We start from the raw sequence: 16,270 nt of genomic DNA on the forward strand, positions 1-16,270 counted from the left end.
CATTTAAGATCCCATTTCTGGCACCAGGAATCTCAACCTCAAAGCAAGAAACCAGTTCAAGAGGAAAAGATTCATTTGGGATCAAAGATTTTCAATTTGGGGTACACAGAATTGGGTGGCAGTCCAAATAGTGCCACACCAGGGAGCAAAAGTCAGGGGTTTTTAAGACAAAAAGGGGACATTTGCATAATTTGTTTACAAAGAATCTTGATTGGTGTTGGCGGCAGAAAACGAATGAGGGCTGAAGACGCTCAGGCCCTCACCAAGCAAAGCTCCGTTCCTGCCGCAAGTTCCTGCACCTTGAATGACAGCATCATCCCCGTGTCTGTTCTCAAGGTACAGAGGATCCAGTGAACCTGCCTCATCAGGCCACTATTAGGCCAGTGTCAGTCTCCTGTGGCCAGCGAATCATGGCAGGACGTGACCACCACCCCATCACGCTCCTCTGCTGTTCTCCTCCTCTCTCTGCTCCAGGCACACGGGCCTCTGGCTCTCCTCCTAATATCCAAGGCCCACGCCCTCCTTAGGAATGGCACTGGTCTGCTCGGAACAACGTGCCACAGACCAGGGGGCTGAAACAACAGGAAGTGATTCCCTCAGGGTTCCGGAGGCGGCATTCTGAAATCAGGTTGTCAGCAGGCTGGTTCCCTCTGGAGGTTCAGAGGGAGCATCTGTTCCAGCCACTCGCAGCTTCTGGTGGTTGCCAAGAATCCTTTACCTTCCTTGATTGTAGGCAGGTCACGCCAACCTCTGCCTCTGTCTTCACACGGTGAAGACATGTCTGCTGTGCAGCCCTCTGTATCCAGATTTCCCTCTTTTTATAGGGATACTCACCATTGGCTTAAGACCTGCTCTAATCTACTATGAACGCATCTTGATGACATCTGCAAAGATCTTATTTCCTAATAAGGTCATATTCTGAGGTTCCAGGTGGACATGAAATTCGAAGAGATGCTGCTGAACTCTGTATATGTGTATACAGGTATATATTTTATAATCAATTTAGATATTAACTTCCAGCATTACATAAAATAATTATCTCACTGTTCTACTATTTCCTGGAATCAGATATATATCTGCATACCCATTAAAAAATCTCCAACTCCATCTCCCTCTCATCCCCTCACTGTGCTACTTTTCCCATGTTCGATGAAAGGTCAATGAAATCTACAGGTCGATGAGGTTCTGCTGAATGGTGTCATTTCATTGTTGTTAAGGCACTAAGGTACATGTCCCAGAATCCCTGTCTTCATGATTCTGGGTTAGAATTCACCAATAGCCTCATTCACATCACATTTGAAAGGTGCACATGAAGCAGCCGTTACTCTCAGGGTCTGGACCATAGACATGGAGCAATGCACAGCAGCTTGACAGGCAATAGCTTCCAGCTTATTTTTCTGATCACCAGCCCAGACACTCAAGCATGTACCCAAACCAAACACCAAATTCCCCTTTCCATTTTCTTAGAGGCCCTGGCCTCCAAACATGTGCTCCTGTTCTCTGTAATTGTGGATCAGATTCTAGGGTCAGAGACCCACAGGTGTGGGCTGTGCAAAGCCCCGGTGTGCCCTCCAGGCCCCTGATGGAGGCTGTCACGGTGGTTGAGCTTGACTGACGCTGACTCCCCTCTCTTCTGGATCTTGCCTTATTTGTACCAGATGTTACTTGTACAGTGAACACCCATTCCCTTTATGTTGACAAGATCTGGGGCCTAATTCCACGACGGACACAGCAGTGCAGCCAAAGAAAACGGGGCCTTGTTTCCCTGCTGCACCGTTGAGTGGCTGCACTGCCTGTCCTTCCACATGAGAAGTGAGCACCTTCCTCATGTGTCAGGGACATGGTGGGAGTGTCCTGAACTCGGGGCTGAGAACAGGCCCTCAGGATGTGTTCAGTTATCATATTTATGCATAAATAAAACACTTGTGCACTCAGAAGATTTCACATGTTTCCCAGGAAAGTCCTATTAACGCTGTTTTCAAATCAGTTGTATATTAACAAGTGTCACTCTCTGCTTTTCCTGGGCTGAGAGATTATGTTAAAATGTCTGCATTTACAAGTTGTCCAGTCAGAATTGCAATTTTCTCAACTTAATTCCTAGCATTCTCATGCATTCTTAGTCCATACGTATACCATGTGCATATGCATTTAAATATATTTTCAGGCAAATTTTTTGCTCTTATATACCTAAAACTTTTGTCATTAAACTAACCTATAATTCATTAATAAAAGTAAGATAATGATTGTGCCAAAGCTCACTAGCCAAAGAACAGCAGGATCACACCTGCAGTCACAGAAAGTGGGGTGCACTGACTTAGAGCACTGGGGGTGCACACACCGTGCAGGACTGTGGGAGTGTCAGTAGGAGGGAATATGACACATGGGACCTGAGGACATATTTGGACAGGAATCTATCACACGTTCAGCCTTGTGTGAGATGAGTGGAGTAAGTGTTCCAGCAAGAGTTCCTTCGCTCTGATTTGATGCTGTCAGGAGGTGAAGGTAATGTGGTCACTGGAGATCTCAACAGTTCTTGTCTAGAAAGCAGAAGGAGTGGAGCGCAGCTAAAAGTAGTTGGTGAACAGGCAGCCATCACATTAGAAGGAAATGGAGAAAGTTTGGTCAGTAGCGTGGTTTGGCTTCCATTCCATTTGTCGCCTTTTTGTGGACCTGATTATAACTTGTTCTTCCTTTTGTCTCAACCCATCACAGTCACAGATTTCCCCCATCTGATGACAGAGCCGGTGAAACTTTCTGCTCAATGTGAGGAAGCCACAGCCCAGCAGTGTCAGGCCAGCTTCCAGGTGTCCGAGGCTGCCTTTGCCATTCTCATTGGCTACGTGAACACTGATATATTTCTTTCTGTGCACGGGGACTGTTTCAAATGTCTTCTGTAAAGTGACTAAGGTAACATATAAACCTAGTTCCTCCTCAGCAAACTCTATAAGGTAGACACGTTTATTATCTCCCGGGATGAGTTAACTGAGACTATGAACATAGGTGATTTATCAGAGGCCACCCAGGATCAGATAGGAAGGAAGCTGCCCAGGATCATGACGCAAACCCCGCCTTCCTTTCTCACAGTCCATCCTCTTCCTCTGGTGCTAAATGTTGAGCATCCCTCATAGCCACACACGCGAGGCTCAAAACAGTTAGTCTCTACACTAATCTGGGCACTGCAGGCACTTGCCCATCTGTCTTCCTGCTCTCTGCGACCTTCTCAGAAGCACCTGCTCCCTTGACACTCCCCCAGTGTCACCCCGCCCTGGGCTGGAGTGACTCTGCCAGTCTAGGACCTGTGTATAATAAACTACTTTCCTGAGCCTTCCTCTGCCCCCTCTCTGGCCATACATGACAGGCCATCCTCTCAAGGGACAGAGAACAGGTGCAGAGTGACAGCCCACAAACAGCATTCAGTGGGCATCCTGCCAAACTTCAGAGTCAGATCCTGAGAGCACAAGAAACAACAGGACCACAACTTGATGAGGGAAACACTCTCTGGGTATTCAGAAGGGTAGCTATCTGTAGGAAATGTTTGATTCAAGAATCTCATGGTTCTGATAGGAAAAGGCAAGAGTCCCATGGAAAATGTCAAGTATGAGCTCTGTCCACTGGTGGGGAAATGGCACAGTGTGCTTGTGACCCACACTTTTCATGCTGGTACAGTTTAGTGCAGCTGTCCTGAGCCTCATCAGTGTGTTGGGGTCCCCATAAGCACTGGTCATGTCGACTGGTGAGTTGATGACACCAGAGAGGAGAGTCCATCCTGACAAGGGTTGGAAGCCCTTAGGTACAGGCTTCCTCTCTGGAAAGGCTGTAAAGATACCTTTACTGACCATTTCCTCTCTCAGGTCCCTGGAGGAGTAGTCACCTTAAACATCCTCTGAGACATAGAGCCCCAGCCAGGCCCGCACAAAATACAGGACATCCACCATGCCCAGGGCCAGAGAAGGATCCCTGGAGACCATCTGACTCAGGAGAAACTGACCTTTGTCCCTGGAGGCACAGCAACAAAATTGTAAGTGGTCAGAATGAAGAGAAAACGCATGGTCCATTTCTCATCTAGTGGGAACAACACAAGAGAACATTCCTGGGCAGGAGCATCATCAATCAATTACCCACCTGTCAGACAGACAAATGGCCAGCAGATATTCAGCACAATTTCTAAAAACAATAAGACAGGGAGAAGATGTTTCCACTCCAGTATCAACTACCATTAAACCACTGAGTTATTTGGAGAACAAACATTTAGAAGCAGCATTTCCAGGAATTAGTAGTTTACTCAAGTTGGTTATGCCCGTAAACTGGAGGTCCCTCTCCTAACTCATTCCCACCCAAACTAAGTGCTCACCTCACCAAGAACGCTGGTGGTTCTACTTGTCCACAGACAACTAGGGAAGATGTGTGTTCAGTTCTGCCTCCCACACTGCTCATCTGCAGGAGCCTGACTCCTGGGGACCTCTGGCTGGAGACCACTGACATGAGGAACATTTGGGTTTTCACCATTAGGAATGAAGAAATGATTTTAATGAAAAGACGTTGGTAGCAGCATACGAAGTTAAGAAAAACAAACCAAAAAGAAAAATATCAAAAGGCATATGTATTTAGCACTATTATCCCAGGATATATACAGAAGAACAGGCACAATTACAAGAATAAATTATCCTCCAGAATGGGATAGTTTAACATAACCTCAAATTTAATAAAACATAACACTTGTAAGCATACAACAGACTTGAAAACCTAGGGAATGAGCTTTCGAAGAAACAACGTAGAGAGCTATTTTCCTGTTGTAAGTCACATATAAAAAACGAAAGAAGTAAGCACTCGGAAATTACATAGAAAAATGGAAAGAAATTAAACATACAGGGTTTAACATTTAGATAGCAGTCAGCCGTAAGAGAAACTCACAAATTCAAATACATTTGCAAATGCTGCTTTCAATCATGGAAGTATCCAGAAAGAAGAAATGCCGGATTACTGAAGCCTTGCAACAATGCAACCAGGGAAGTAACTTTATGCTATATGTGGCTACAGCATTGAATCTGTGAGGGTGGAGGCAGGAAACAGATCCACTATTAGAGAACAAGATGCTTCCCACAGAATTCATGTCATCAGGAGAAGCATTGGAGATGGAGGGGGTCAAGAATGAGAGACTGCCACAAAGTGTGACAGCCTGAAGTGGCCTGATGCACACCAACGAGCTGCAGGAAAATGCAAGTAAATGTGTGAACCTGCAAACCAAAGAGGCTCCATGATGGGGGAGCTTGTAGGAAAGTCTGTGGAACCTGCTGCCTAAGAGGGAGCTGATGTCAAACATGGTGTTTGGTTGGGGCTGTTCCAGACGGGCAGAGCCAGAAGTCAGAAAAGTGTGCTGTGAGGCAGGCCTCCTAGGGTCCCAGGCACCTCTGTCTCCTGACAGGACAGGAGAACTGAGACTCACGGATTCTCCACTTCTGCTATCCAAACCTCATGTGTCTTCCTCTGCTCGTGAACTTTAACTCAGAGCCACACACAGAAGGACTTTCAGATAGTTTCCCACCTTCCGCAAGGTGACAGCACAGTTCAGTAGAAGCCTCTGGACACCAGCTCCATCTTCATGCCACAAGTTTCTCTTCTGAACTCAATTTATCATGTCCATTTCCAAACAAGTTCATGAACAATGGGCAAAGTCATATTATGAACATAATCACATGGGACTGTCCCCTTCCAAGAGCTTTCCACAATACTACTTCATGTTAGAAACAGATGTGGTATTCACTAACGAGAATGAAATGTGCACTATACATCTTTCCATAAGAAAGATTGCAGAGGCAAACAGATATTCAGTCAGAAAAGCTGCAACAGTTGGCCAGATGTGAAATTTCAAGAATACAAGTGTAGCATCATGAATATACACTAGGAACACAAAGAAAAGTGAGAATTGAAAAATTTTCCTCTAAAATTATATCAAATTGCACATGACTATACAAAAAACAAAAACCACTTATCCCTGGGTCCAAAACATGTTGTAATATAAATAAGACGAGTGTACACACCTGTACAATTACTTAAGGTCCAAGGTGATGAAATATGTAGTAAGATGATGCATAAATAGACAGATATTTATTATCTTCAGTGTTCATATCAGCAACATGACCTGGAAATCGGTACACTGGGGGTCCCTAGTAAGGATGACACACTTATAAAGATGAAGCCACACAAAACAATCAAAAGGTCTCTTTCCTGCCCTGAGTTTTCATGAAGAAAATAAGTGAACTACTACACTTGAACGTTGCCCCACAGTCTTTCCAGGCCTAAGCAATCTCTCCAGTGTGTTTGCTCACATTTGCCACAAAGTTTCAAGCAGAGTGAAGGCTCTCCCTCAGTCCGTGGATTCAGATTTTACTCTCCAGTGTGTTCTCACAGGAATCCAGGATATGTGTGAGCTTTCCCACATTACTGACATTAATACCCCTCTGCCCATCGTGGGGTCTCAGATGACAGTGAAAATGTTGAGGCTGCATGAAAGCCTTCCCACAGGGCTGACATTCATAAGGTCACTCCCCACTGTGGCTTCTGGCATGCTCTTGAAGGTAGTAGTGACGACTGAAGGCTTTCCCACATTGCTGACACTCATAGGGCCGCTCCCCACTGTGGGTTCTGGCGTGTCGTTGAAGGTCAGCGTGACGAGTGAAGGCTGTCTCACATTCCTTACACGCGTAGGGCCTCTCCCCACTGTGCCTTCTCACGTGTACGTGCAGGGATGCAGAATCCTTGAAGGCTTTGCCACACTGCTTACACTCATAGGGTTTCTCTTCACTGTGAGTTCTCACATGTCTTCGACGTGAGGAGGAACACCTGAAGGCTTTCCCACACACCTTACATTCATAGGGTTTCTCACCACTGTGAATTCTCACATGCGTTTGAAAAGTTTCAAGCAGCTTGAAAGCTTTGCCACATGGCTCACACTCATAGGGTCTCTCCTCGGTGTGTGTTCTCATATGTCGTCGGCAGGAGGAGTGAGAGGAGAAGGCTTTCCCACACTGCTGACACTCATAGGGCCTCTCCCCAGTGTGTGTCTTCACATGTTCTTGGAGGGATAAGGTATAACTGAAGGCTTTCCCACATTCCTTACATTCATAGGGTTTCTCACCACTGTGAATTCTCAGATGCCTTTGAAAATGGTGAGGCTCCTTGAAAGCTTTCCCGCAGTGCTGACATTCATAGGGTCTCTCCCCAGTGTGTGTTCTCTTATGTCCTCGAAGCGAGGACCGAAAGGTGAAGGATTTCCCACACTGCTGGCACTGGAAGGGTCTCTCCCCACTGTGCAACCTTGCATGTGCTCGGCGGGAAGAGGAACTAGTGAATGTTTTCCCACACTCCTTACATTCATAGGGTTTCTCCACAACGGCCGTTGGCACATGAGTGCTTAGGCACGAGACACAACTGCGGGCCTGCCCACATTCCTCACAGGGATGAGGTTTGTGTCCAGTGTCAGATCGTTGCTGATTCTTAAGGAAGGATAAATCCATGAGGGCATCTCCACACTCTGTGCACTCTTCCGGTGTAACTCCAGTCGGACACCTCTCGGGCACAGGAAGGTTTGTGATCTGGTTCAGGGTTTCTCCACAGTGACCACCTTCACTGCTTCCGTGGAGACTCTCCAGCAAAGGACTCCTGTTCAAAATAGGAAGCACACTGTGAGGGATTGATGGTTATAACTGATTTCTTAATGATGACTTATTTACAGTTCTTGATTACTTTGACTATTTGTCATTTTCAGTAAATACGTATGTTCTCAGCATTGTCTATAGTTTCACAAAGTAACACAGGCTCAATGCCCAGACTGAGGACTCAAATAAAGCCAGAACTTTCAGTGGCTATTACACCTGGGGCTTCCAGATTATTCTTTCATGAGACGCTCAATATCTACATCCCGTTGAGGAAAATCTTGTCTTGTGAAAGTTTTGAGGACACAACTGTCTAGCTAGGTTTCTAGTTTTTCCTTAACATCAAGTCAGTCTGACATTGTGCTGAGACCCCCTTCGTCCTGCAGGAACACCACTCACCTCAAACAACTCTCCTGGGTTTGGTGCTGATCTTCAATGCTATGCAATGGCCAGTTTTCTCCAAAACCAGACCAGGAATCACTTCCTCTGAATCTTACTATTTTCTCCTTACTGAATAATTTATGCTTCAAAATATCCTGCTGAGGACTTGATCCGCTGGCTTTAACTTGAGTGAAACAATCTGCAACAATTCGTAGCATAATTTAATCTCTTGGGAAAGGAATGTTGGGATGAAGAAAAGACAAGAGACCATATGTGGAGTTCCTGCCATACAGTGATCCAAAAACGTGACCAAATGTTATAAGGAAGAATGGAGAGGTGAAAAAAGAAAAACTCTGAGGACCTCGGATATCAGTGACCTAGGCAGAGTAGAGAAATGAGTCAAAATGGCGGACTGTTCACTAAGAAATACTTCAAAACAAATGGAGAGGAATATGGAGATAAATATTATCAGAAGAGCAAAGTACGAAGGAACTGGGCAAAGGCAGACCCCCCCAATGCTCCCTGTATAAGAGGAGATACAGACGGGGGGCAAGAAGGGATGACAAGTCAGCAGGGAAGCCAGGTAAGTGACAAACGTCACCCTTCTCAAACAGTGGCTGAGTCCCATTTCTAATGGACGTATCCAAACATCATTCCCACCTCCAGAGCCTGTTCCTCCCGAGGGTGGCTGCTCCCCTGGTGTGCGCAGGCACACGGACCCAGACGGAGCCTGTGTCCACTGCCTCAGCTGCCATGGGAGATGGATGGTGTGTGCGGCTGCTGATGGCTCACGGGGAAGAGCTGACCGAGAGGGAGGACGGAGGGGAACAAATAGTCCATGAGACGGGGCCATATGTTGGTCCTCAAAGCCAGTGAGGATGGATAAGTGCCAGGTTAATTGCAGCAAAATGACCATGTCAACTGTGTATTAACACAGTGTAACTGGCACAGGGGTGGAAACCACAGAGCTGCACCAAAGGGACACTGGAGACTATATTCATGCTTATAATATTAGGACACCTCCAACTTTTGTTCAGGAGTAATAAAAAATCCATTTAATCCATGAAACCTTGTATTTGTGGAAAAGCTGTTTGACTCTAGGTGGTTCCATGGAGGCTTGCACTATGTCTCTTTTTTCCAACATGTTCCCATTTCCTGGCCCCAATAAAAAAGGACAAGTGCAAGAAACACCTGTTCCCTCCCAGACTCAGTGAAGGCGTGAAGCCGTCCTCACCCACGGAGGCCAGGTTCCTGCAGGTCTCCAGCATCACGTCTCTGTAGAGCTTCCTCTGAGCACCATCCAGCAGAGCCCACTCCTCCGGGGTGAAGTTCACAGCCACATCCTCAAAGACCAGCGAATCCTGAAACAGCCCACACGTTCTACTTCAGCCAGGCCCCATCTGCACCAAGGGGTGTGGGAGGGTGACAGCCGGGGACCTGGACTCAACTCCTAGGACTCCTGAGCTCTCACTCTCGTTGGAAATGACAATAAAAATGCAAGTGGCACGCAGTACACTCAGCGATGGTAAGTGCTTGGAAAGCTGCAGCAAAGTGCAACCACAACAACTGACACAGACTCATACATGCACAAATCTAAGAATTAAGAATTACGTGTTCTTTTTTTTTATTTTTTTATTTTTTTTAAAGATTTTATTTTTTTCCTTTTTCTCCCCAAAGTCCCCCAGTACATAGTTGTATATTCATCATTGTGGGTCCTTCTAGTTGTGGCATGTGGGACGCTGCCTCAGCGTGGTTTGATGAGCAGTGCCATGTCCGCGCCCAGGATTCGAACCAACGTAACACTGGGCAGTGTGCAGAGGAGCGCGTGAACTTAACCACTCAGCCACGGGGCCAGCCCCAAGAATTATGTTTTCTGAGATGGAATAGACTCTGAGGTAAGGTAAAGACTGAAAAATGAAATCATCTTTCAGGTAAAATGGAATTGGTTTCGTGGCTTGATCGAAGTTACATCCTTGTCAGCTCCAGAACTGGAATGAGAATGTCGATGTTCTGAACCCTGGGACCTGCAGTGCGGCTTGAGCCGAACAATCTCTCCTTGGAGGCAACAGTGTTGAGGGGCCTGGACTCCTCCCTACATGGCAACGGAGGCAGAGACATGACCCCTCCCAGGACGAGGTGGACACTGTGGGCAGAGGTGTGAGCCAGGCCCTGGGACACCTGCTGGATAAGAGGAGAGCCTGTTTCCTGAAGACTCTGGGAAGATGGAAAACCTCTCAAATAACTAATCAAGTCCCCAGAATTCCAGGAAAATGGTCACACAAACAACAGTCATTGAAGGATGTGAAAGCAATAGAGGCAAATGGGACTTTAGCCAAGAGAAAAAATACCTAAATGACTTTAGAATGCTCTGTGATGACACCACACACATGGCATAAAGAGCACTATGAAATCTAAAGATAAAACTCCCAGCTGCAGAGAAGGTCAGGCCACCTCATCTAGCGCAGCACCTGGGGTTTGCCAACCACACACCTGACAGGAGGCTCGTGTTCTCACCGTGCTTAAAGAACTCAGATCACAACCATAAAAAAGAGACAACAATATAAAGAGAAACGCTATAATTAAATAATGGGCAAGAAATGTGAGCAGACCCGTCTCCAAAGAAGAAACAAGAATGGCCAAGATGACATGAGCAGAGGCTGGCCCTCAGCCAGCAGGGAAATGCAAATCAAAGCTACAAGCAGACCCCTGTTCATTCACTGCAGAAATGGAGCAAGTGCTGGCGGGACGTGAGCAAGGGGGAAGCTCAGCCATCGCTCACGGGCATGTAAACGGTGCAGCCACTTTGGAAGACAGTCTGGCGGGTCCTCAGGGATGAACGTCTGGTAAAGCCATGCATTCCCTCTATTTCCATACCCAATACTTGGACGTTAGTTACATTGCAACAGCTTTTAGGAAATATCAATTGGATACGTCCTTTTCTGGCATCCCGACACATTCTCTGAGTCACTTGTTTTCCTTGCTACGTGGTGACTCTTCCCCCTCTTTTACATGCACTCTTACCCCTGAGTCAAAACAAGAACTAAGCCTGGTAAACAAGGCTCTAACCTCCCAATTTTTAAATCGCTTTGATCCAGAAATTCCCTTATGCCTTTATGTGATAAACACACCTAAAAGTCCTACTGGTATCATCTTTCAAAAAGCGGGCAAGGTTATAAAATGCTTGGAATGGATATGCTTGCCCACACACCTCCTAAGGGACTCTACACATATTTTGATGGAGAGGCGGAACTTATCCAAAAGGGACGTTTACGATGTTTACAATTACGAGGCGCTGATCCTCAGGTTATCTTTTTACCTTGCACGTCTTCTCAATTTGATCATGTTATGATGACCAGTTCACAAATACAGATGGCTTTGCAATCTTATATGGGTGAGATTTCTTTTAAATCCCTGTCCCATCCGCTCTTTCGTTTTTGTACACAAACTCCGCTTACCTTCTCCTCGGTTATCTCTTCCCAACCTATTCCTGATGCCTTAACCGTGTTCGCTGACGGCTCCGGAAAAACCGGAAAAGCTGGTGTAGCTTGGTTTGCTAATAACGACTGGCAGACCAAAGTCTCAAACTGCAGAATTGGCAGCTGTGTATCTAGCCCTGTGCACCTTTCCTTCTGTTCCTTTGAATATTCTTACAGATTCCGCTTATGTAGCTAATGCTGTCCCGCTTTTGCCCTCCGTTTTAAACTTTCATCCATAAAACTGGCATCCCCTATAATTCTACGGGACAAGCTATTATTGAGCGATGTCATAGAATGCTAAACGCTGCTCTACAAAAAATGAAAGGGCGAAATGAGTATTATAAGAATGATCCGCAAGGTATTCTCAATCATGCCTTATTTATTTTAAATTTTTTGAATCTAGCAGAGGATGGTACATCAGCTGCAGAAAGATATGTGGGTCAAACTCAGAACCACATGGCCCAACAGAGGCCAGCATTACACACATCTGTTTCGACACAAAATCTTGGCAAAGTGTGGATTAAACGTCCTTATACGGATATCTAGGAGGGCCCTTTTATGGTTAAATGTGGGAAGAGAGGAGCTCTTTGTGTTTTGATGGATAAAGGCATTGAGTGGATTCCATCAAAACGTGCACGGCCTGCTCTGGAATAACCGGAAAATGGACAAACGGATAAGTAAATCAGTTTTTTTCTTTTTCCTCTTTTCTTCTCTAATGCATGTTGAGGTGATTTCAGAGCATGAGAATCTCACATATTGGGCCTTTATTCCTAATCCTCCTCTCTTTACTCCGGTTACTTGGTGGCATGCCCCCTTTGTCCTTTAACGAGTCTGAGTGGACAGGAGGAACTGGGGTACCCCGACAACAGCATACAGGCCTGCACCAAAAGGAAGAAGAACCTCTGGTGATGTATGCTAATGATTCACCTTTTTGTATGGTTTATCAAAACAAAAGTACAACATGTGTCACCTTTCAGGAACAAATGTATTTGTATTACCAACCTAAGAAAGGACAAGAGGCAGCCAATCTAACGTACATTACTGCTATATCAACATCTTACAAAGACAAACGTAACGTCACACAAGTTCCTTTCGTCCCAATTTGCCGTCCAAAAACTGATTGGTGTTACAAACATTACTCAGTACCGTGGTCCCCTTGCCGTACAGCATATCCAAGGCGGGGCAACATCTTTGGGGCCAACACGCTGGATCGGGACCTCATGGACGTCTTTTGAGTGACAATCATACTTGGGCCTTCAACAGATCAAGTCAGAAACCTATGACAGGCAGCGAACACAGCCTATGTGGACCCCTTCTACAACTATCTCACAGTGAGACAGTGTGCAGCCCCCTCACAAAGGAATATGGAGGGTCGGGTTGCCTTTATATCACGACAATTGTCCCATGGTAAATATGAGAATGCAACTGGCGATTATTCACTGACTCTGATTCGAAATGTTTCTGATACCGTTATGATCTGTACCACCCATCCTTATGTGTTATTATGGGGAAAAAATGTCCCCACTATCGAAGAATCTTCTAGTATGTATGTAGTTAATATTTCTCCCCCATATTGCTATCCTGTTTAGCACATTATAAAGTAACCTCGTTAAATGTGACTTACGTAATGGTGTTAAAAAGAAGAGCACACATTTGGTTACCTGTTTCTTTGAATAGAACATGGTCTGAAGAACATGCTTTACATATTCTCCTTGAATCCATGAAGAAATTACGCCATAAGCGGTTTCTGGCTACACTAATTGCGTTCACTGTGTCCGCGGAGATTATCATTACATCGGCCGCTATGGCTACTACTGCCTTGGTTAACAGTGTTCAAACAGTCCATAAGGTGGAGTCCGTCTTGGTAAATGTCACTCAAGAATTATAGACACAGGCGGATATTGATAAAGGGCTAATGTCACGATTGCAGGCATTAGAGACAGCAGTCGAGTGGCTGGGAGAGCAGCAAAATGCATTAAATATGCGTATGAAACTAAAATGTGACTGGCAATTTTCCATGCCATGCGTTACCCCCCTACCATCTAATAGCTCGCTGACATCTTGGCAAGAAATAAGAAAACATTTACAGGGGGCATTTAATACCTCCCTGGCCAATGACATCACTGGGCTACAAGCTCGGTTAGAGAGGCAGTTACAAGAAGTACATAAGCTGTTCCCTCAACAAATATTTCAAGGCACTGAAAATGGGTTACACTGGCTAGAGCCCTCCAATTGGTTCTCGGGCCTCAATTTATGCATATTTGTTAATGCTGGTGTGATTTTGATATTATCCATGTTAATAGTTTATGTTTTACGTCTGCCGTGCTCCCTGAAAAAACAACAAAGTCAACAAGAGCAAGCATTGGTTATGATGGGCCTTCTGGCCTCAGCACAACATGATGCCTTCCTTGCTTTAAAAAACAAAAAAGGGGGAAATGTAACCGCCCCTGATGCAGGAAGGGTTAATAATCACTGGAAAAGGCTTGCCAACAAACTGTGACCTGGAGGTGAGAAGGCTGGTTAGCCAAAGAAGGGTAAGACCTCCAGGGGGAGGCAAGCTAAGACAGGCACAGCTGCCCAGAGCACAGATGGAGACAGGATACCGGGAGCAGGAGGGGCCGTTGCCTAGGAGACCTTGCATGCTCGGAGATAAGAACGCATGAGCACAGCAAAAACGTGATAATATCAAAACAGAGGCCGAGGGAGGGCTCCTTGAGAAATCACTAAGAATTCTTGGCATCCGCTAATTACTTTGTCCAGAACACATGTGTATGTTTAACAGATGTAAGCTGAGTATATGTGGAAACGCTGGTTATAATAAACTCAGAGTGGCCATCAGTCCTCTCCGCATCTATTCTAGTGTGCACATTGGATCGCGACACCGACACCCGGGGGCAGCACGCTGGGAGATGCCACCACCCAACCAAGAAAATAAAAGCCTTACACCTTCATGTAACACAACAAAAGTCCAGGCGCTGGGGCGCCCTGGGGTCACAGGGCGCAGATCCCGTCAAGGACACACCAGGAGGAGCAGCGCGGTGGGAGCCAGCGCAGAGCAGCACCTGCTCCACAGCGACAAGGACACGGAAGGCAGGAGGTGGAACCTGGTCCTGAGCTGGGCGGGGTCCCCCTGCGGGGAGGTGGGCAGGCGGCCCCTCCCAGGGCGGGAGGGACAGAACCCGAGGCTGCGCTCAGCCCGGCTCCCTCCTCAGGGCGGACGCGCCCCTCCTCCCGGGCCTCCTCCTCAGCAAAGAGGAGCCGCTCCCAGCTCCCGCTCCGCCCCGTATAGACGCTCCTTTCACGAACCCTCTCACCAGCAGGGACCCCCGGGAGCCCGCCCCACGTGTGACCTTCACCGACTCACTCAGCGCGCAGCACACTCGGCTCCACCGACCCCACGCGCGATGCCGCCCGCCTGCCTGCTCCCCTCCTGCCCGGCAGAGGAAAGCCCTTTGCTGGGGGGTTCGGGGCTGGAGGACCTGAGAGGCGCCCTCGGCCCCGTCCCACCGTCTTCGGATCAGAGTCTGCGGCCCCCACTCCGGACGGGGCTCAGCGTCAGGTCAGGGCGGGCCCACCCCGCGGCCGCCCCACCGCCCCACCGCCCCAGCCCTGACCGCCGGCCGGGGTCGTCCCGTCCCCTCGGACCCCGCCCGTCCAAGGACTCGGGTGGGACCGGGACGCCCATGCGGAGCCGGGACGGGACACCAGGACCCACCCCGCGGCCGAGGGCGGGGACTCGGGGGACCCCGGGGGGCGCAGGGAGACCCGGGCCCGCGGCCGCTTCCAGCCGGTTCCCGCCGGTTTGAACCAGCCGCTCCGGGTCCCGGCCCGGCCCGCGCACTCACCATCTCCGCCTGCTCCGGACCCTCCGCGCGTCCTCCCCGCGGCCCCGGCAGGGGACAGCGACAGGACGGGACACCTGGGGCCGCGCGGGGCAGGTGTGGGCGGGGACGCGGCCGGACGAGAGCGACGTCCACGCGGATACGAGCGCGCCCGCCCCCGGGCCTGATTGGACGGAGCTCCGGCAGCCCGCGCCCTGATTGGACGGTGCTTTGGGCCGTCCCACAGCCTCGGCTCCTTATTGGCCGGTTTCCCGAGACCCTCCACCTCGGGCAGGGAGGCCCCTCCTCCTCCTGGACTCGGAAGTCCTGACTCAGTTTCCGCAGCCGGCGCGCGGCGTCTGGAGCTAAAACTGGACAAACGGGGGTGGGTCGGTCTGGTGACGTCTGGGGTCAGGAGTCGGCTCCTGGGGAAGTCACCGTTCGTCTGTGCCCTTTAAGAACACAGACAATGACCTGAGCAGGACAGTGTCCGGGTCGGTTTTGACAGACGACCTTTAACACCGTAGGCCCCGCCCATCCTCCCCGCCTCCACGTGGGGGCCTGAGGTCACACCGGGGGCTCCGGGTCCTCTGCCCCGTGGGAAGGGGGACCCGCGGGCCCAGCCTGCGCGCAGGACTGTCCCGGCCCCGCCACCGTCGGGGACGTTAGAATCCTCACGTGTGCGTTTACTGCCAGGAAACGTTCTTTAGATCCGTTTGTGTGTGTCTGGTCTCGGGAACATAGAAAGGAAAAATTCACTATAATTCAAACAGCAGGTACTTGGGCAATTAGAATTATAACTCGGGAGACACGGATTCAGGTAGAAACCTGTCCACGAAAATAATCCGTAACCAATCTATAGATGAAAATTTGGGTGAGTTTATTCTGAGCCACAATGTGAGGACCGTGACCCAGGGCCTTTCTTCCCAAAGGAAGAAAG

General features: G+C 48.2%; 1 protein-coding gene across 1 annotated transcript; it reads right to left on the bottom strand.

Annotated features, from left to right (window-relative positions):
* Positions 1-4,585: 4,585 nt before the first annotated feature.
* On the bottom strand, positions 4,586-15,521 carry LOC103542730 (zinc finger protein 77-like). Its single transcript, XM_070622484.1, has 4 exons — positions 15,355-15,521; positions 9,268-9,394; positions 8,052-8,232; positions 4,586-7,659 (listed from the first exon to the last, which is right to left on the bottom strand). Exons 1-4 carry the CDS (start codon positions 15,355-15,357, stop codon positions 6,540-6,542), a joined length of 1,431 nt encoding a protein of 476 aa, XP_070478585.1. The 5' UTR covers positions 15,358-15,521; the 3' UTR covers positions 4,586-6,539.
* Positions 15,522-16,270: the final 749 nt, after the last annotated feature.

The sequence above is a fragment of the Equus przewalskii genome, chromosome 6 (genome assembly GCF_037783145.1).
Source record: "Equus przewalskii isolate Varuska chromosome 6, EquPr2, whole genome shotgun sequence".
NCBI classification, from domain to species: Eukaryota; Metazoa; Chordata; class Mammalia; order Perissodactyla; family Equidae; genus Equus; species Equus przewalskii.